Here is a 20,942-nt window from a genome sequence, read left to right on the forward strand (position 1 = left end):
CATTTTCACGCAATTTGGGTGCATACATCCTGAGAAATCGGTACCCAGAACAACCACCTCTGTGCGTAAAAACGGCCTTGATACTCCTGGGCATTGAGTCAAACAGAGCTTGGATGGTGTGCACAGGTACAGCTGCCCATGCAGCTTCAACACGATACCACAGTTCATCAAGAGTAGTGACTGGCGTATTGTGACGAGCCAGTTGGTCGGCCACCATTGACCAGACGTTTTCAATTGTGAGAGATCTGGAGAATGTGGTAGCCAGGGCAGCAGTCGAACGTTTTCTGTATCCAGAAAGGTCCGTACAGAACCTGCAACATGCAGTCGTGCATTATCCTGCTGAAATGTAGAGTTTAGCAGGGATCAAATGAAGGGTAGAGCCACGGGTCGTAACACATCTGAAATGTAACGTCCACTGTTCAAAGTGACGAATACACGCTTCCAATGTGGGTTCACCGCGATGTCGCCAAACACGGATGCGACCATCATGATGCTGTAAACAGAACCTGGATTCATCCGAAAAAAGTGACGTTTTGCCATTCGTGCACCCAGGTTCGTCGTTGAGTACACCATCGGGGGCGCTCCTGTCTGTGATGCAGCGTCAAGGGTAATCGCAACCATGGTCTCCGAGCTGATAGTCCATGCTGCTGCAAACGTCGTCGAACTGTTCGTGGAGATGGTTGTTGTCTTGCAAACGCCCCCATCTGTTGACCAAGGGATCGAGACGTGGCTGCACGATCCGTTACAGCCATGCGGATAAGATGCCTGTCATCTCGACTGCTAGTGATACTAGGCCGTTGGGATCCAGCACGGCTTTCCGTATTACCCTCCTGAACCCACCTATTCCATATTCTGCTAACAGTCATTGGATCTCGACCAACGCGAGCAGCAATCTCGCGATACGATAAACCGCAATCGCGACAGGCTACAATCCGACCTTTATCAAAGTCGGAAACGTGATGGTACGCATTTCTCCTCCTTACACGAGGCATCACAACAACGCCGGTCAACTGCTGTTTGTGTATGAGAAATCGATTGCAAACTTTCCTCATGTCAGCACGTTGTAGGTGTCGCCGCCGGCGCCAAGCTTGTGTGAATGCTCTGAAAAGATAATCATTTGCATATCACAGCGTCTTCTTCCTGTCGGTTAAATTTCGCGTCTGTAGCACGTCATCTTCGTGGTGTAGCAATTTACTGGCCAGTATTGTAGTACCGGAGACAGCGGTTTCTAGCAGTTCAAATGGTACCATTTGTTACCTGCATGTGGTGCGCTGGAAGACACAACAGATACCGTTATCAGACAAGTCCCTTTTAAATTGAGGATTAGTTCTTTCTTCCGTCGACCACTTCATGTTTAACACACTAATCTTTTTTACTGGCAGTCAGATGAGACGTTAAGTCTTACTCACCACGTGGATGTCAATGGTCATAGTGCTCTTCGGACTGTGTATAATGAATTAAACGTTATTAGGAGGGAATATTTTAAAAAAGAAAAAAAAAACTTGCACTGCTTTCTTCCATACAAATGTTATCTTTTAGTTCAGAAAACTATTAGGTTGAAGAAATAAAGATTACGCATTTACTGCGATTGAGGTCATCGGCTCTTTGGCGGCAGGTCGTAAAGGGTAACAGAGCGATTTCATTTACGACCGCCTCGCTAATTATATTAGTGCAGAGATGAGCGAGGAGAAAAAGCGTGGCGAACCTCCTCCGGGCCAGGGTCAGGGCTCCTGTGGTGACGGGCAGCTTCGGCGCCAGTACTGCCGCCCACCGGCCGCTCGTAGAACTGCGCCAGGCGGAACGAGCGGAAGCTGCCGTCCGCGTGCACCAGCCGCGGAACCACCAACTCCAAGTCGGCCGGCTCACGCATCTGCCGACCTGCGGAAACGGCTGCAGGCCTCAATCGCCGGATGCTCTCTGCGGCTGTCGGAACTATGACATTTTGCACAAACTAGGCATACTGTCTAGGACATCATTAACTTGTCAAAAAAGTTAACTAAAAAGTGGACGAACAGTGTACACGATGAACACTAAAAAAAGAAAAAAATTGTCAATTTGCAAGTAGTGCTCGCGTTCGGAGCGTTCCGTGCAAAGTTTATGTACACAAACTGTTAATCCACCCCGAGAGTTGAGGATGTCGACGATTTTTGCCTGCTATCGACGTTGTATATTGAGCAAGCAGTAAAGGAAACAAAAGAAAAAAATCGGAGTAGGTATTAAAATCCACGGAGAAGAAATAAACTCTTTGAGGTTCGCCGATGACATTATAATTCTGTCAGAGACAGCAAAGGACTTGGAAGAGCAGTTGAACGGAATGGACTGTGTCTTGACAGGAAGATATAAGATGCACGTCAACAAAAGCAAAACGAGGATAATGGAGTGTAGTCGAATTAAGTCGGGTGATGCTGAGGGCATTAGATTAGGAAATGAGACACTTATAGTAGTAAAGGAGTTTTGCTATTTGGGGAGCAAAATAACTGATGATGGTCGAAGTAGAGAGGATATAAAATGTAGACTGGCAATGGCAAGGAAAGCGTTTCTGAAGAAGAGAAATTTGTTAACATCGAGTATAGATTTAAGTTTGAGGAAGTCGTTTCTGAAAGTGTTTGTATGGAGTGTAGCCATGTATGGAAGTGAAACATGGACAATAAATAGTTTGGACAAGAGGAGAATAGGAGCTTTTGAAATGTGGTGCTACAGAAGAATGCTGAAGATTAGATGGGTAGATCACATAACTAATGAGGAAGTATTGAATAGGATTGGGGAGAAGAGAAGTTTGTGGCACAACTTGACCAGAAGAAGGGATCGGTTGGTAGGACATGTCCTGAGGCATCAAGTGATCACAAATTTAGCGTTGGAAGGCAGCGTAGAGGGTAAAAATCGTAGAAGGAGGCCAAGAGATGAATACAGTAAGCAGATTCAGAAGGATGTCGGTTGCAGTAGGTACTGGGAGATGAAGAAGCTTGCACAGGATAGAGTAGCATGGAGAGCTGCATCAAACCAGTCTCAGGACTGAAGACCACAACAACAACAACAGGCACAGGTCCGCTTAGTTACGGAGTCACCGCTAATAAAACATTTTGCCTGAAATTTAGCAACTTCGTTAATATGAAGCCATCGCAAAACTGTACGAGCTTAAAGTGAAGCACGATTTCCATTTGTTTTGTTGTTATCGATCTGGTGAATCTAATAAAACATGTTCCAGACGTGTATCTGCTGCTGTTTTCCAGTACATCCAGAGAAGCAAAGACGTATTTTAGTAAACTTTTTAATTTATTAACTACTTGGCCCAATTTGTTTTTTAAATTCCAGACAATTGCGCAAAGATTTCAACAGAAGTTGCAGAGAATTTAATTTTGGGAAAATGATGGTAGTAACGTTAACTGAAACTGTATGAATGTGTCAGATAATCTGCTTTTATTAATACTATAGCACATCTACTTGATTGAGAAGTAGCGGCTCCGGTGTCGTAAACCGACATACGGCCGGGAGAGCGGTGTGCTGACCACATGCCCTCCACATCCGCATCCAGTGACGCCTGTGGGCTGAGGATGACACGGCGGCCGGTCGGTACCATTGGTCCTTCAAAGGTATGTAAGGACGGAGTTAGGAGAAGGATAGCGCACGTAAATTCATGTTAAACCGAAAAAAAAGCTCAGTGTGAAGGAAGTCGTACAGTGTACATACAATTTCACAACACGTTCACAATAAATGTTCAAAAATGTCTCTACCGAGTTAAATGCATGTAGCTGCACATGTATGAACAGATTTTGTTGCTCGTTTCAGTTTCACAGCGTTGTCCTTAATTTCGTCTATTGCATTCATAATGCGAGCAAGTAACGCCTCACGTGCATTGACTTTGTCGTCATAAACTATGTCTTTCGTCCATCTCCATGCGCAAAGATCCATTGGTGTTAAATCGAGCGATCTGGGTGGCCACAGACGTGTAGCACCACGACCGATCATTTCTGGTGAAAATGTTCATTGAAATGTGTGGTAACGGCGTTGATGGTGAAATGTGGAGGTGCGCCATCATGTTGAAAATACATTTGCAATCACGTAGCAAGTGGAACATCTTAGAGCAAGCGCGGAATTTCTTCTTGAAGGAATTGTAAGTACGTCTCGCCAGTTAGACGTCCTAGGAAAATGAATGGTCCACTAAAGTGTGTGCTGATTATACCACACCGTACATTTATGCTAAATCGCTGCTGGAAATTGCGTTTCACTGTTGCATGTGGGTTTGCTTCAGACCATACGTGCTCGTTATGTAAATTGTTTATACCACCTCGAGTAAACTGTGCCTCATCAGTAAATAAAATGTATTTGTGTAGCCGTCAATTAGTATTTAACTAGTTGCACAATTACAACTGAAGGCAGGATCTCCCGGTTGTAAATGATGCACTTTTTGTTTATGACAAGGATACAGATTATTGTACTTCAGCGTACGCCATACCTTAGATAGTGAAATCCCTCAATCGTTGAGAGATACGTCATGCACCGGTACCCGTGCTACGTTGAACAGCATCCATAATATCCTCAGCATCGTCTTCACGTATCGAGTGCTCGTACTGATCATGAACGCTAGGTAGAAAACCTGTCTCCCGTAACATTCGAAATACTCCGCCAATGCTTCGTGCATTCAGAATCCTGAGAGTTGGATAGCGTACGCGATATTGTTAACTGCAGCCGTAGTACTACCACCACATTTGCCATAAATAAACCCCATATCGGCGTATTTCTCTGTCGTAATTTGAAAGGCATTTCTATTTCATAAATAATCTACAAACTACAACAGTTATTATGTGGTTTCACTTAAATACACTGTTGTTATTATATTCTTTCACTGAACAATACAGAAAACTAACTCGTTTCAAGGTTAGGAAAGGACTGACAACTCATTAATGATTGCCAACAAATTCATAAACGCTTCTGCATTCTTCATGGAAAGTAAACAAATTTACTTCTATAATAATCTTTGCTTCTTTGGATGTTCTGGAGAGCTACTGCAGATACACGCCTGGGATATGTTTTATTAGATTCACCAGATCAATAACAAGAAAATAGAAATCGTGCTACACTTTAACCATGTCCAGTTTTGCGATGGCTTCATATTAGCGAAGACGCTAAATTTGAGGCAAAACCTTTTATTTACCGGAACTCCATAACTAAACATTTGCTTACCATGTTTGTAGAATAACATATTAAAATATTTGCATATCTTCGTGAATCACTTGTATATTTTGTCACGTAGAAGAAGGTTTAATTAGATGAATGACGAACACTAACTTCACTTAACGAACGTTTATTCAGCACTTGCACATACAAGAGCGCGGAGAGAACACATACGGTATATACAATACAGTTACAGGCCACTCCAGTACAATGATTCTTGACATTTGTGGATACTTCTAGAATATCCCATCACCCCCCTCCCCCCCCCATTTAACTGTGTACTAATTGCTTTTTCTTGATGCAGGTCCGGCCGCTGTGACCGAGCGGTTCTAGGCGCTTCAGTTCGGAACTGTGCTGCTGCTACGGTCGCAGGTTCGAATCCTGCCTCGGGCACCGACGTGTGTGATGTCCTTAGATTAGTCAGGTTTAAGTAGTTCTAAGCCTAGGGAACTGATGACCTCAGATGGTAAGTCTCATAGTGTTTAGAGCCATTTGATCCATTTTTGATGCAGGTGATACTGAGCTGTGAGAAGAATGACTGATGAATCCAATTACACCCTGCAACAACGAATCATCATGAGTACCTGGGACCATGAACGAGCTCACAGTGGTACAACAGTAAGAGAGATTCGAAATTATTTCTCAGTTAAAATTTATGTGGCTGCACCAACGAAACCAACAGTATTACGTTAGGATAGCTGCAGGTAACTTCCTGCGAAAGACAGATCACGCTAAGGAAGACCAAGAAGAAGAGCAGACACATGTGCGGAAGTTGCTGCATGAATGGAACAGCCGAAAAAGTTGCTACACAAGCGATCACGGACAACGAACCTCCCATTAACTACTTTACGGTGGCATATGCGAACAGACTTAAACCTAAAACAGTTTGGGAATGAATTGTGTTACCAGGACTTGGAGAATCGAGGTGAAGCCTATGCGCGGATACTGCAGTAGTTCGACACAATTCCCAAACTTGGAAAATTTATGTTCTCAGATGAATATGCCATGTACCGTTGTGCAAAAGATAGACATGTTTATTTCTGGAGTAAGGAAGAATCTGAAATGAATCTGCCCCATGTCATGATATGGGCTACAGTGTGTGTCACGCATTTTATTGGTCCATATTCCTTTGAAAATCCCGAAGAGGATGAGACGAAGCGCTAGTGCATTTTGCAATATGTGTAAGGGAATACCTTACCTAGGATCTCGAAGATGCTTTTCGCCAGCAATGCTGCGGCGAATATCATAGCGCACCTGGAGGCAAATAATTTTGTGCCATGAAAATGACGGATCGAACACAGATCACGTGGAGTAAACGGTGGTAATCCGATGGTACACCCTCCTCTCATCAGACCCATGCTGTTGAAAGAATTTTCCCACTATCACAGTTAGAACTGGTTGCGACAAACGGAACAAAACCGAGTATTTTGACAGTAGCGCACAACAGAGTATTTTCTTTCTCGCAGTCGGGTTTGACGCAAAACCTATGCATTATTGTTTAAAAAAAAATTCGTCTAGGTCCCTTTGAATATGTATTTAACAGAGTATCGTTTATTTTTGCTAACAACATATCACTAATCACAAGGAGTTCGTTTTAACTGAAGACATTGAAGTATCTCGAAAACTACACGTCAGCACAAAAAAAGGTGTAATTCCAATTTGTTTGTCTCGGAGGTGGATATCCAATGATACCATACTCGGCCCTTCACCCCACCCCGTGCGTGGGTGGCGAGGGTCAACTTTGAAGTCTTCAATGGGAGCTCTCGTTTTTTATTGCAGATTACGATTCTACAGCAAAATCTACATACGTTTTGACTTAAGCATTTTCTTCGTTTCCCTACAGATGGCGCTGTAATAAGAGAAATAGAAATGGGTACATAATTGTCTTTTACGACATGGTATTCAGTGTTCCTTGAATATCCAATGGCACGTGGGACCCCACCTCCATGCTGCGAGGGTTGACAGGCCAGTATTTTATAACTTCTAATTGGACGACATAGCGAGCCAATTAATAGGGCCACCTCTGCCGATCCACCGACGAGTGTAAACACTGCCTAATAACTCCCGTGCTTCAGTTCCGTAATGCAAAGGGCAACCATCATGCTGAAACCGCATACGTTGTCGAACGTCCAGGGAAACATCCTGCAGTTGTACTGGAAGTTCCTGTTTCAAAAACGTTTGATATTTGTGTCCATTCAATGTGCCGCCGATAAAATACGGACCAATGAGTTTGTACCCAATGATGCCACACCATACGTAAACTTCCCGTAGCCAGTGACGATTATGTACACCCCAGTAATGCATGTTATGCCGTTAACGCTACCATGCTTTGTTGGTTGCTTGGTTGATTTAGGGGAGAGGACCAAACAGTGAGGTCATCAATCCCATCGGATTAGGTAAGGATGGGTAAGGAAGTCGGCCGTGCTCTTTCAAAGGAACCATCCCGGAATTTGCCTGAAGCGATTTAAGGAAATCAAGGAAAACCTAAATAACGATGGCCAGACGAGGGTTTGAACCGTCGTCCTCCCGAATACGAGACCAGTGTGCTAATCACTGCGCGACCTCGCTTGGTACCATGGTTTGTGACTGTAGACTCATAGGTAAATAGTACCTCGGCAAAGAAAGTCGGGTTCGTTTGTATTTGTTGACGTGCCCATTCACAAAACACTAACCGGTTATAAAAATCGGCGCCATGATGCAGTGACACGTGTTACTGATAATACTTCCGTCGATGCAGTATTGTGACAATACTACCTACGGACATACTGGAATCGCGGTGTAATTGCCGGGCGCATGTCCGTGGGTTGTGGCGCACTGCAGCTATTACATTTATTGTTAGCTTCTCCTGTAACACGCTGGTGTCGTTCCCTTCAACAGTCTGTACTCTGCAATCAGACAAAAAGCCGTTCACAACCTTGTAAAAGAACGAACGAGAGCGAACTTGCTCTGGAAAACGCTCGGCATACAAGGTAACAGCAGCCTCAACATTTCTCCTTCATTCTCCGTAAATGGTAGGTAGGTATGTATGCGGACAAGAGACACTGCGCAAGTATTGTAATGTTTAAAGCCGCTGTGTGTTTCACTTCTGCCGGCCGGAGTGGCCGAGCGGTTCTAGGCGCTACAGTCTGGAACCGCGCCCAGTGCTCAGAGCCATTTGAACCATTTGTTTCACGTCTGCACGATACATGAGCTCCGGTCGCATTGTACGACGTAGTTCACTATACGGTCATGGTGGCGCGTCGAGTAGTCCCCTGTTCGGTATGTCGGAGGTATACTATAATAGGAATGGGGTTTCCTATTAGAAGTTATGAAACACTGGCCTGTCCTACACTCGCAGCAAGGAGCTGGCATCCCACATGCATTGCATTTCCAAGTGACATTGAGTAACATGTCATGAATTACGATTGTGTATCTATTTCTGTTACTCCAATTACAGTGCCACATACTGCTAAACGAAGAAAATGTTCAGACAAAACGTATGTAGATTTTGCTTGCAATCGTGATCTGCAATAAAAAAAGGGGTGGAGTGCGGTATAGTTGGATGTCCGCCTCCGAGACAAATTGAAATCATAACTATTTTTTATCCGATGTGTCGTTTTCGAGATATTTCAATGTCTTCAGTTAAAATGAACACCCTACATATATTCGTCAAAACGTTTATTAGAGCGTCCTGTAAACACCTAAAGTAAATCAATCAAGTTTTTTTAAAAAAATTTTAAGTAAAGCTTTCCCTCTATACGTTACATATATATTAAGATCTTATATAAATTAAAATTATATAGGTTACTGTCCATATGAATGTTCATTAGAGTATCACGTAAAATTTTAAGTAAATGTATTAAGAACTTTTCGAGATATTTGGAACAATTTTTCCCTCTTTTATATGAGATATATATTATACATGTTAAAATATACACTCCTGGAAATGGAAAAAAGAACACATTGACACCGGTGTGTCAGACTCACCATACTTGCTCCGGACACTGCGAGAGGGCTGTACAAGCAATGATCACACGCACGGCACAGCGGACACACCAGGAACCGCGGTGTTGGCCGTCGAATGGCGCTAGCTGCGCAGCATTTGTGCACCGCCGCCGTCAGTGTCAGCCAGTTTGCCGTGGCATACGGAGCTCCATCGCAGTCTTTAACACTGGTAGCATGCCGCGACAGCGTGGACGTGAACCGTATGTGCAGTTGACGGACTTTGAGCGAGGGCGTATAGTGGGCATGCGGGAGGCCGGGTGGACGTACCGCCGAATTGCTCAACACGTGGGGCGTGAGGTCTCCACAGTACATCGATGTTGTCGCCAGTGGTCGGCGGAAGGTGCACGTGCCCGTCGACCTGGGACCGGACCGCAGCTACGCACGGATGCACGCCAAGACCGTAGGATCCTACGCAGTGCCGTAGGGGACCGCACCGCCACTTCCCAGCAAATTAGGGACACTGTTGCTCCTGGGGTATCGGCGAAGACCATTCGCAACCGTCTCCATGAAGCTGGGCTACGGTCCCGCACACCGTTAGGCCGTCTTCCGCTCACGCCCCAACATCGTGCAGCCCGCCTCCAGTGGTGTCGCGACAGGCGTGAATGGAGGGACGAATGGAGACGTGTCGTCTTCAGCGATGAGAGTCGCTTCTGCCTTGGTGCCAATGATGGTCGTATGCGTGTTTGGCGCCGTGCAGGTGAGCGCCACAATCAGGACTGCATACGACCGAGGCACACAGGGCCAACACCCGGCATCATGGTGTGGGGAGCGATCTCCTACACTGGCCGTACACCACTGGTGATCGTCGAGGGGACACTGAATAGTACACGGTACATCCCAACCGTCATCGAACCCATCGTTCTACCATTCCTAGACCGGCAAGGGAACTTGCTGTTCCAACAGGACAATGCACGTCCGCATGTATCCCGTGCCACCCAACGTGCTCTAGAAGGTGTAAGTCAACTACCCTGGCCAGCAAGATCTCCGGATCTGGCCCCCATTGAGCATGTTTGGGACTGGATGAAGCGTCGTCTCACGCGGTCTGCACGTCCAGCACGAACGCTGGTCCAACTGAGGCGCCAGGTGGAAATGGCATAGCAAGCCGTTCCACAGGACTACATCCAGCATCTCTACGATCGTCTCCATGGGAGAATAGCAGCCTGCATTGCTGCGAAAGGTGGATATACACTGTACTAGTGCCGACATTGTGCATGCTCTGTTGCCTGTGTCTATGTGCCTGTGGTTCTGTCAGTGTGATCATGTGATGTATCTGACCCCAGGAATGTGTCAATAAAGTTTCCCCTTCCTGGGACAATGAATTCACGGTGTTCTTATTTCAATTTCCAGGAGTGTATAACCTATTCATCCAAATGTTTATGAGAGTACTTCGTAAAAATTAGAATTAAATGAGTCAGGAAATTTTTCAGATTTTTGGTAATAATGTTTCCCCTTTGTACATTACGTATTTATTTCATTATAATGTGTATTAAAAATAGATATATATAAAAACACGAGCGTAATTTCACGCAATTTTGTGTCAAAATTTCAAGTCACTCGAACGACCACTTTTTGAGTTTTACGAGCGCTAACGTATGCAAGCTGAGTTTTTATACATATGTAAAGATTGTATGTATGCATGCCTGCACAGATATACGTATTACGCTGTCTGTCCAAAAAGACCTACGAGTGATTTTCTTCGTGGCGTACAAACGGGGACAGTACAGTAACTACGATGGTAGCTCGAACTAAAAATTGTAAACAAAAGACGTGCATTGAACTGTTAGGTGTGAATAGCCAGTGTTCAGCAGTGAACGTGCGATCAACGTGCGATCCTAGCGTGTCAACGTTGTTGAGTCACAAAACGCAATGGAGCAGCATCTCTAAATCAACTCCAGAATGTTTTGCAGAAGAGAAAAGTGCGACAAAATGACAACACGCAGGAATTCAGATGACGGTGCAACGCTTTGACGGCATAACCTACATTCAAACCCATCTGACGCGCTGGTTGAACAAGTTCCCGAAGAATGATTTTTCTCATAGTTTCACATGGTTGTATGAACCTCTTGTGTGTTGGAATCAAGTTGGGGGGAGGGGGGAGACTGTGCAGAATACAAGGAGCATTAAAAACACTATCATAAATTTTCTTTAAATTTTATTAATCCAGTCGCAAAACCTTTTGGACTGATGTCGTTATGTATGCACGTTTCACATCTCTTCCTAAACCACTGGATCGACTACAACCAAACTTTATACTCATATCGATTTACTATGTCGAAAGATGCACTTTGTAAGTAAGGACCTCCTACCGTCCAAAAAGTTGGGGGAAGGGAGTGAAAAGGGGGTGACACAGCAGCACAACTAAGGGAAGTCTAGAGCAATTTGAACGGAATTTTTATGTATAGATAAACTATTATTTTTATTATTTGTATAAAAATACCCTGACGTATTATACCCATACCACTACTAGCGGTGAGGTGGGGAGTGAGAAGCCGTGACGTAAAAATAATAATATCGAATACACAGTTATCCACGTCGCAAGCTCATTGGTGACAGTCCAGACGTCGTTTCACCCCTACGGATGGCGGAGAGGGGAGACTGCAAACACAACGACGTATCAGTACTTTTCTGCAAGACCTGAAGAAATGTACAAACTTGGCACACATGCTATTTGGAGAAAAATACTGTGACAGTAAAACATCCCTAGCACCCAAACGGCTGAAGTTTCCGGTGATAAGGCGTGACATAAAAGCACAAGTCAGGAACACGAAGCAATTTCAACGAAATTTGCTGTGTATATGACTTATAATTTTTATACAGGGTGTTACAAAAAGGTACGGCCAAACTTTCAGGAAACATTCCTCACACACAAATAAAGAAAAGATGTTATGTGGACATGTGTCCGGAAACGCTTACTTTCCATGTTAGAGCTCATTTTAGTTTGTTCTTCCACCTACGCTCAATGGAGCACGTTATCATGATTTCATACGGGATACTCTACCTGTGCTGCTAGAACATGTGCCTTTACAAGTACGACACAACATGTGGTTCATGCACGATGGAGCTCCTGCACATTTCAGTCGAAGTGTTCGTACGCTTCTGAACAACAGATTCGGTGACCGATGGATTGATAGAGGCGGACCAATTCCATGGCCTCCACGCTCCCCTGACCTCAACCCTCTTGACTTTCATTGATGGGGGCATTTGAAAGCTCTTGTCTACGCAACCCCGGTACCAAATGTAGAGACTCTTCGTGCTCGTATTGTGGAGGAAGGGACCCGTGGTCTAGGGGTAGCGTCTTTGATTCATAATCAACACGTGTTCGGTCCCGGGTTCGATCCCCGCAACTGCCTAAATTTTGATAAATAATCAGCATTGGTGGCCGAAGACTTCCGGCATAAGAAGTCAGCCTCATTCTGCCAACGGCCTTGTCAAAGAGGGCGGAGGAGCGGATAGAGGTTCAGGACACTCTCTTGTCCTAGGGGTGGGAAATTGCCCCTAAAGGCGGAAGAATCAGCAATGATCAACGACATGACGATGCAGAAGGCAATGGAAACCACTGCATTAAAGACATGTAACGTGTATCCACAGGACATGTGGCCTGTATTTGAAGAAGTGTCATGATGATCTCTCCATTGGCAGAAGATTCCGGAATAGTCCCCCATTCGGATCTCCGGGAGGGGACTGCCAAGGGGGAGGTTACCGTAATAACGTTCTACGAGTCGGGGCGTGGAATGTCAGAAGCTTGAACGTGGTAGGGAAACTAGAAAATCGGAAAAGGGAATTGCAAAGGCTCAATCTAGATATAGTAGGGGTCAGTGAAGTGAAGTGGAAGGAAGACAAGGATTTCTGGTTAGATGAGTATCGGGTAATATCAACAGCAGCAGAAAATGGTATAACAGGTGTAGGATTTGTTATGAATAGGAAGGTAGGGCAGAGGGTGTGTTACTGTGAACAGTTCAGTGACCGGGTTGTTCTAATCAGAATCGACAGCAGACCAACACCGACAACGATAGTTCAGGTATACATGCCGACGTCGCAAGCTGAAGATGAACAGATAAAGTGTATGAGGATATTGAAAGGGCAATGCAGTATGTAAAGGAAGACGAAAATCTAATAGTCATGGGCGACTGGAATGCAGTTGTAGGGGAAGGAGTAGAAGAAAAGGTTACAGGAGAATATGGGCTTGGGACAAGGAATGAAAGAGGAGAAAGACTAATTGAGTTCTGTAACAAGTTTCAGCTAGTAATAGCGAATACCCTGTTCAAGAATCACAAGAGGAGGAGGTATACTTGGAAAAGGCCGGGAGATACGGGAAGATTTCAATTAGATTACATCATGGTCAGACAGAGATTCCGAAATCAGATACTGGATTGTAAGGCTTACCCAGGAGCAGATATAGACTCAGATCACAATATAGTAGTGATGAAGAGTAGGCTGAATTCAAGACATTAGTCAGGAAGGCCGGCCGGAGTGGCCGTGCGGTTCTGGGCTCTACAGTCTGGAGCCGAGTGACCGCTACGGTCGCAGGTTCGAATCCTGCCTCGGGCATGGATGTGTGTGATGTCCTTAGGTTAGTTAGGTTTAATTAGTTCTAAGTTCTAGGCGACTGATGACCCCAGAAGTTAAGTCGCATAGTGCTCAGAGCCATTTTTTAGTCAGGAAGAATCAATACGCAAAGAAGTGGGATACGGAAGTACTAAGGAATGACGAGATACGTTTGAAGTTCTCTGACGCTATAGATACAGCAATAAGGAATAGCGCAATAGGCAGTACAGTTGAAGAGGAATGGACATCTCTAAAAAGGGCCATCACAGAAGTTAGGAAGGAAAACATAGGTAAAAAGAAGGTAGCTGCGAAGAAACCATGGGTAACAGAAAAAATACTTCAGTTGATTGATGAAAGGAGGAAGTACAAACATGTTCCGGGAAAACCAGGAATACAGAAATACAAGTCGCTGAGGATTGAAATAAATAGGAAGTGCAGGGAAGCTAAGACGAAATGGCTGCAGGAAAAATGTGAAGACATCGAAAAAGGTATGATTGTCGGAAGGACAGACTCAGCATACAGGAAAGTCAAAACAACCTTTGGTGACATTAAAAGCAACGGTGGTAACATTAAGAGTGCAACGGGAATTCCATTGTTAAATGCAGAGGAGAGAGCAGATAGGTGGAAAGAATACATTGAAAGCCTCTATGAGGGTGAAGATTTGTCTGATGTGATAGAAGAAGAAACAGGAGTCGATTTAGAAGAGATAGGGGATCCAGTATTAGAATCGGAATTTAAAAGAGCTTTGGAGGACTTACGGTCAAATAAGGCAGAAGGGATAGATAACATTCCATCAGAATTTCTAAACTCATTGGAGGATGTTGCAACAAAACGACTATTCACGTTGGTGTGTAGAATATATGAGTCTGGCGGTATACCATCTGACGTTCGGAAAAGCATCATCCACACAATTCCGAAGATGGCAAGAGCTGACAAGTGGGAGAATTATCGCACAATCAGCTTGACAGCTCATGCATCGATGCTGCTTACAAGAATACTATACAGAAGAATGGAAAAGAAAATTGAAAATGCGCTAGGTGACGATCAGTTTGGCTTTAGGAAAAGTAAAGGGACGAGAGAGGCAATTCTGACGTTACGGCTAATAATGGAGCAAGGCTAAAGAAAAATCAAGACATTTTCATACGATTTGTCGACCTGGGAAAAGCGTTCGACAATATAAAATGGTGCAAGCTGTTCGAGATTCTGAAAAAAGTAGGGGTAAGCTATAGGGAGAGACGGGTCATATACAATATGTACAACAACCAAGAGGGAATAATAAGAGTGGACGATCAAGAACGAAGTGCTCGTATTAAGAAGGGTGTAAGGCTGTAGCCTTTCGCCCCTACTCTTCAATCTGTACATCGAGGAAGCAATGATGGAAATAAAAGAAAGGTTCAGGAGTGGAATTAAAATACAAGGTGAAAGGATATCAATGATACGATTCGCTGATGACATTGCTATCCTGAGTGAAAGTGAAGAAGAATTAAATGATCTGCTGAACGGAATGAACAGTCTAATGAGTACACAGTATGGCTTGAGAGTAAATCGGAGAAAGACGAAGGTAATGAGAAGTAGTAGAAATGAGAACAGCGAGAAACTTAACATCAGGATTGATGGTCACGAAGTCAATGAAGTTAAGGAATTCTGCTACCCAGGCAGTAAAATAACCAATGACGGACGGAGCAAAGAGGACATCAAAAGCAGACTCGCTATGGCAAAAAAGGCATTTCTGGCCAAGAGAAGTCTACTAATATCAAATACCGGCCTTAATTTGAGGAAGAAATTTCTGAGGATCTACGTCTGGAGTACAGCATTGTATGGTAGTGAAACATGGACTATGGGAAAACCGGAACAGAAGAGAATCGAAGCATTTGAGATGTGGTGCTATAGGGGCGAATGTTGAAAATTAGGTGGACTGATAAGGTAAGGAGTGAGGAGGTTCTACGCAGAATCGGAGAGGAAAGGAATATGTGGAAAACACTGATAAGGAGAAGGGACAGGATGATAGGTCATCTGCTAAGACATGAGGGAATGACTTCCATGGTACTAGAAGGAGCTGTAGAGGGCAAAAACTGTAGAGGAAGACAGAGATTGGAATACGTCAAGCAAATAATTGAGGACGTAGGTTGCAAGTGCTACTCTGAGATGAAGAGGTTAGCACAGGAAAGGAATTCGTGGCGGGCCGCATCAAACCAGTCAGTAGACCAAAAAAAAAAAAATTGTGGAGGGCTGTGATACAATACGCCATTCTCCAGGGCTGCATCAGCGCATCAGAGATTCCATGCGACGGAGGGTGGATGCATGTATCCTCGCTAACGGAGGACATTTTGAACATTTCCTGTAACAAAGTGTTTGAAGTCACGCTGGTACGCTCTGTTGCTGTGTGTTTCCATTCCATGATTAACGTGATTTGAAGAGAAGTAATAAAATGAGCTCTAACATGGAAAGTAAGCGTTTCCGGACACATGTCCACATAACATATTTTCTTTCTTTGTGTGTGAGGAATGTTTCCTGAAAGTTTGGCCGTACCTTTTTGTAACACCCTGTACAATTGCTGTGGAATTTGGGCATCTCTACTTCCCGTGGTCTAGGGATAGCTTCTTTGACTAATAAGTAAAACGTCCTAGGACCCAAGTTCGAACCTAGCCACAGCTTGCATCTTGAATAATAATTATAATTATCAGCACTCAGCGGCCGACGACTTCAGGCGTAAGAAATAACCCTCGTTCTCCCAACGGCCTTGTCAAAGAAAACGGAGGAGCGGACAAAGGTTCAGGCCACTCTCTTGCCCTTGTAGGTGTGAAACTGACCTAAAAGACGGAGGAATCAGCAATGATCAAAGGCATGACGGTGCATAAGGCGTCAGAAACCACTGCATTAACGACACTCAATATGTTTCTATAGGACATGTGGCCTGTAGTTGAAAAAGTGTCATGATGATCTCTCCATTGACAAAAATATTCCGGATTAATCCTCCATTTGGGGAGCTGACCATGAGAAAAAGATGCAGTAATCAACGAAGGGATAACATTCTACGAGTCGAAGCATGGGACGTCAGAAGTTCGAATGTAGTGCGAAATCTGAAGAGCGTGAAAAGGGAACTACAACTAGGCCGAATAGAGATACAGGGTGTCAGTGAAGTGAAACAGGAAAAAGATAGGGATTTCTAGAAAGACGAATATAGGGTAATATCAATGGCAGTAGAATATGATCAAAGGAGCAGCATTAGTCATGAACAGGAAATTAGGGCAGGGAGTAAGCTACGGCGGACAGTTCAGTGTATAGGATTGTTCTCGACAGATTCGAAAGCAAACCAATGCCCACAACAATAGCTCAGGTACGCATGCCGACGCCGCAAGCTGAAGATGAAGAAATACAAAAAGTATAGGGAGATGTTGAACGGACATTTCAGTTTGCAAAGGGGGATGAAAACATAATAATCATAGAGGATTGGAATGCGGTTGTAGGGGAAGGAAAAGAAGATAGGATTGCGGTGGAATATGAGCTTGGCAGTGAAAGGATTTCTGGAATAAATGTCAGAAGTTAATAGCGAATACTCTGTTCAGTAATCACTTGGGAAAGATCCGAAGACACAGGAAGATTCCAGCTGGATTACATCATGGCCACACAGAGATTCCGAAATCAAATGGAACAGGAGCAGATATAGTCTCAGATCACAACTTAATAGTGATGAAGAGTAGGCTGAAGTTAAAGTCAATCATCCAGAAGAATCAGTGTGGAAGGAAATGAGATATTGAAGCACCGAGGAAGGATGAGACGTGTTTGAAGTTCGCTAAGGATACAGCGATAAGGAATACCAGAGTAGGAAGTGCAGTTGAAGAGAAGCGAATATTCATAAACAGGGCAATCGCAGATGTTGGACAGACAAACATAAATAAAAGGAAAGTAACTGTGAAGGATAACAGAAGAATTATACACTCCATACAAATACTTTCAGAAACGACTTCCTGACACTTAAATCTATACTCGATGTTAACAAATTTCTCTTCTTCAGAAACGCTTTCCTTGCCATTGATAGTCTACATTTTATATCCTCTCTACTAAGACCATCATCAGTTATTTTTCTCCCCAAATAGCAAAAATCCTTTACTACTTTAAGTGTCTCATTTCCTAAGCTAATTCCCTCAGCATCACCCGACTTAATTCGACTACATTCCATTATCCTCGTTTTGCTTTTGTTGATGTTCATCTTGTATCCTCCTTTCAAGACACTGTCCATTCCGTTCAACTGCTCTTCCAAGTCCTTTGCTGTCTCTGACAGAATTACAATGTCATCGGCGAACCTCAAAGATTTTATTTCAGCCTACTTCTCGAGAATAACATCAATGGGGCTGTCAAGCTTAACATCTCCATCCGATGGACTGATCACCATAAACAATGTCATATGCACGCACTTCATGGGACACTACAGAGAGGTTTGGTAATTAAACCACGACATTGATGCAAAGACTGGTGATCAGGAACTTTACGTCATAACCTCTCCTCTCCTTGCCAGCCAAAAACTGGAAAATAACAGGAGTGCAACTTACCCACGTTCATCTTTTCTTATACCTGTATTAGGCCTATTTCTTTATGTATTGATAAACCTGCGTGGACCTGAACAGAAATCCCTTTCCTCTGGACACATCGTTTTACCAATATCCACCATTTCTAACTTCAAAGTACGCATTTCCCTTTTTCAATTTGTGCTGGTGTAACCTGTCGCCAGAACACCAGCCAGATAAGATGAAGCATGAAGATCGATTAGTAGGCGCTGGATAAAGCGCGCCTATCACGAGAGAGACCAGAGACAAACCCACAAGCAACATACCGCCAACGCCCTCTTGAAAGCAAGTACATACATCAAAAAAAGTTTTCATCACCCCGGTTCCCAGAAGTCCAGAAGATAGACGTTGACTGTGGATATTGTACCACAGACACAGTCCCTTTCACTCTTCAGAGATGTCACTAAACCCGCCTGAAGATGTTAACAGCCATGCATGAGCAGCGCCTATTAGACAGACGGGGTCCGACATCCAATCAGTTCGAGTTATTCCACCAAGAAGGAGGTACACGGCTCGTGTTGTCTGCGGTTCAACCATGCCTAGATGGTCAATACCGCGGTTCGATCGCGTTCGCATTGTTACTTCGTGCCAGGAAGGGCTCTCAACAAGGAAAGTGTTCAGGCGCCTTGGAGTGAATCAAAGCATTGTTGTTTGGGCATGGAGGAGATACAGAGAGACAGGAACTGCCGATGACATGCCTCCCTCAGTCTGCCCAAGGGCTGCTACTGCAGTGGACGACCGCTACCTACGGATTATGGCTCGGAGGAACCCTGACAGCAACGCAACCATCGTGTTACGACTATAACTGTGCGCAATAGGCTACCCGCTCTCTCCTCCGCGTTTACCAGAGGAATTCCCATTGCAATCCTAATTTATCGCCCTTGCTTTTAATTTCAGCAAATAGAAAAATCGTCAGTCCTTCCAATGATCATTTCTTTTTCGACTTCTCCACTTTGTCCTATAGCCATATCACTTTGGCAGCTCTGAACTTTCTATTTATTTCATTCCTAAGTGATTTACATGAACAGAAAGCTGTTACTTAACTTGAACAGAGTCCCTGTTTGTGGTACAAGTTCATCAGTAATAGTCCCGCCATAGTTACAAATCTGGCCACTGTGTACTGTCCATAGCCGGTGACGAACTAAACCTACTCTTCGGGTAAACTAACAGACACCAAACTGGATGACTGAGTGAGTCCCTCCAGTCGGCGAGAGCCTAAATACACACATCAAAAACGTTTTGTACCACCTCGGTTCCGAGAGTTCCGGAACCTGTACAGAAAATTGGAATAGAGATCAACACAAACATCATTTCCAACCTTTTTATTGCTCATGAAAACCACACATTGCGTCTTGTACCACCATACAGCGAGACCTTCAGAGGATGGGGTCCAGATTGCTGTACACACCGGCACCTCTAATACCCAGTAGCACGTCCTCTTGCATTGATGCATGCTTGTATTCGTCGTGGAATACTATCCACAAGTTCATCAAGGCACTGTTGGTCCAGATTGTCCCGCTCCTCAACGGCGATTCGGCGAAGATCCTTCAGAGTGATCCCAGGTATGTTCGGTAGGCCACTCTAGTCGAGCGATGTCGTTATCCTGAAGGAAGTCATTCACAAGATGTGCACGATGGGAGCGCGAATTGTCGTCCATGAAGATGAATGCCTCGCCAATATGCTGCCGATATGGTTGCACTATCCTTTGGTGGATGGCATTCACGTATTGTACTGCCGTTACGCCGCCTTCCAAGACCACCAGCGGCGTATGTCTTCCCCACATAATGTCACCCCAAAACAGCATGGAACCTCCACCTTGCTGCACTCGCTGGACAGTGTGTCTAAGGCGTTCAGCCTGACCGGGTTGCCTCCAAACACGTCTCCGACAATAGTCTGGTTGAAGGCATATGCAACACTCATCGGTGAAGAGAACGTGTTGCCAATCCTGAGCGGTCCATTTGGGATGTTGCTGGGCCCATCTGTACCGCGCTGCACGGTGTCATGGTTGCAAAGAACGACCTCGGCATGGACGTCGGGAGTGAAGTTTCCCATCATGCAGCCTACTGCGCACAGTTTGAGTTCTAGCTCGACGCCCTGTGGCTGTACGAAAAGTGGCTGCGCGAAAAGCATTATTCAACATGGTAGCGTTGCTGTCATGGTTCCTCCGAGCCATAATCCGTAGGTAGCTGTCATCCACTGCAGTAGTAGCTCTTGGGCGGCTTGAGCGAGGCATGTCAGAGACAGTTCCTGTCTCTCTGTATCTCCTCCACGTCCGAAAAACATTGCTTTGGTTCACTCCGAGACGCCTTGTTGAGGGCCCTGCCTGGCACTAAGCAACAATGCGAACGCGATCGAACCGCGGTATTGACCGTCTAGGCATGGTTGAACTACAGACAACACAAGCCGTGTACCTTCTTCCTGGTGTAATGACTGTAACTGATCGGCTGTCGGACCCTCTCCGTCTAATAGGCGCTGCTCATGCATGGTCGTTTACATCTTTGGGCGGGTTTAGTGACATCTCTGAACAGTCAAAGGGACCGTGTCTGTGATACAATATCCACAGTCAACGTCTATCTTCAGGTGTTCTGGGAACCGGGGTGATGCCAAACTTTTTTTGATGTGTGTATAATAGGTGACTTGGGGAGCAACCGTTAAAACAAAGGCGTTTTTCGTTGC

The 20,942-nt window shown here is 44.6% G+C and overlaps 1 protein-coding gene across 1 annotated transcript in view; it reads right to left on the reverse strand.

Moving 5' to 3' along the window:
* Positions 1-1,870, reverse strand: part of LOC124623034 (A disintegrin and metalloproteinase with thrombospondin motifs 14-like) — an 81,341-nt gene extending 79,471 nt beyond the window's left edge. The window contains exon 1 of the mRNA XM_047148826.1: positions 1,706-1,870. Coding sequence (XP_047004782.1) covers positions 1,706-1,870 — 165 coding nt within the window. The remainder of the gene's footprint in view (positions 1-1,705) is intronic.
* Positions 1,871-20,942: the final 19,072 nt, after the last annotated feature.

This window comes from Schistocerca americana, chromosome 7, assembly GCF_021461395.2.
Source record: "Schistocerca americana isolate TAMUIC-IGC-003095 chromosome 7, iqSchAmer2.1, whole genome shotgun sequence".
In the NCBI taxonomy this organism is placed as follows: domain Eukaryota; kingdom Metazoa; phylum Arthropoda; class Insecta; order Orthoptera; family Acrididae; genus Schistocerca; species Schistocerca americana.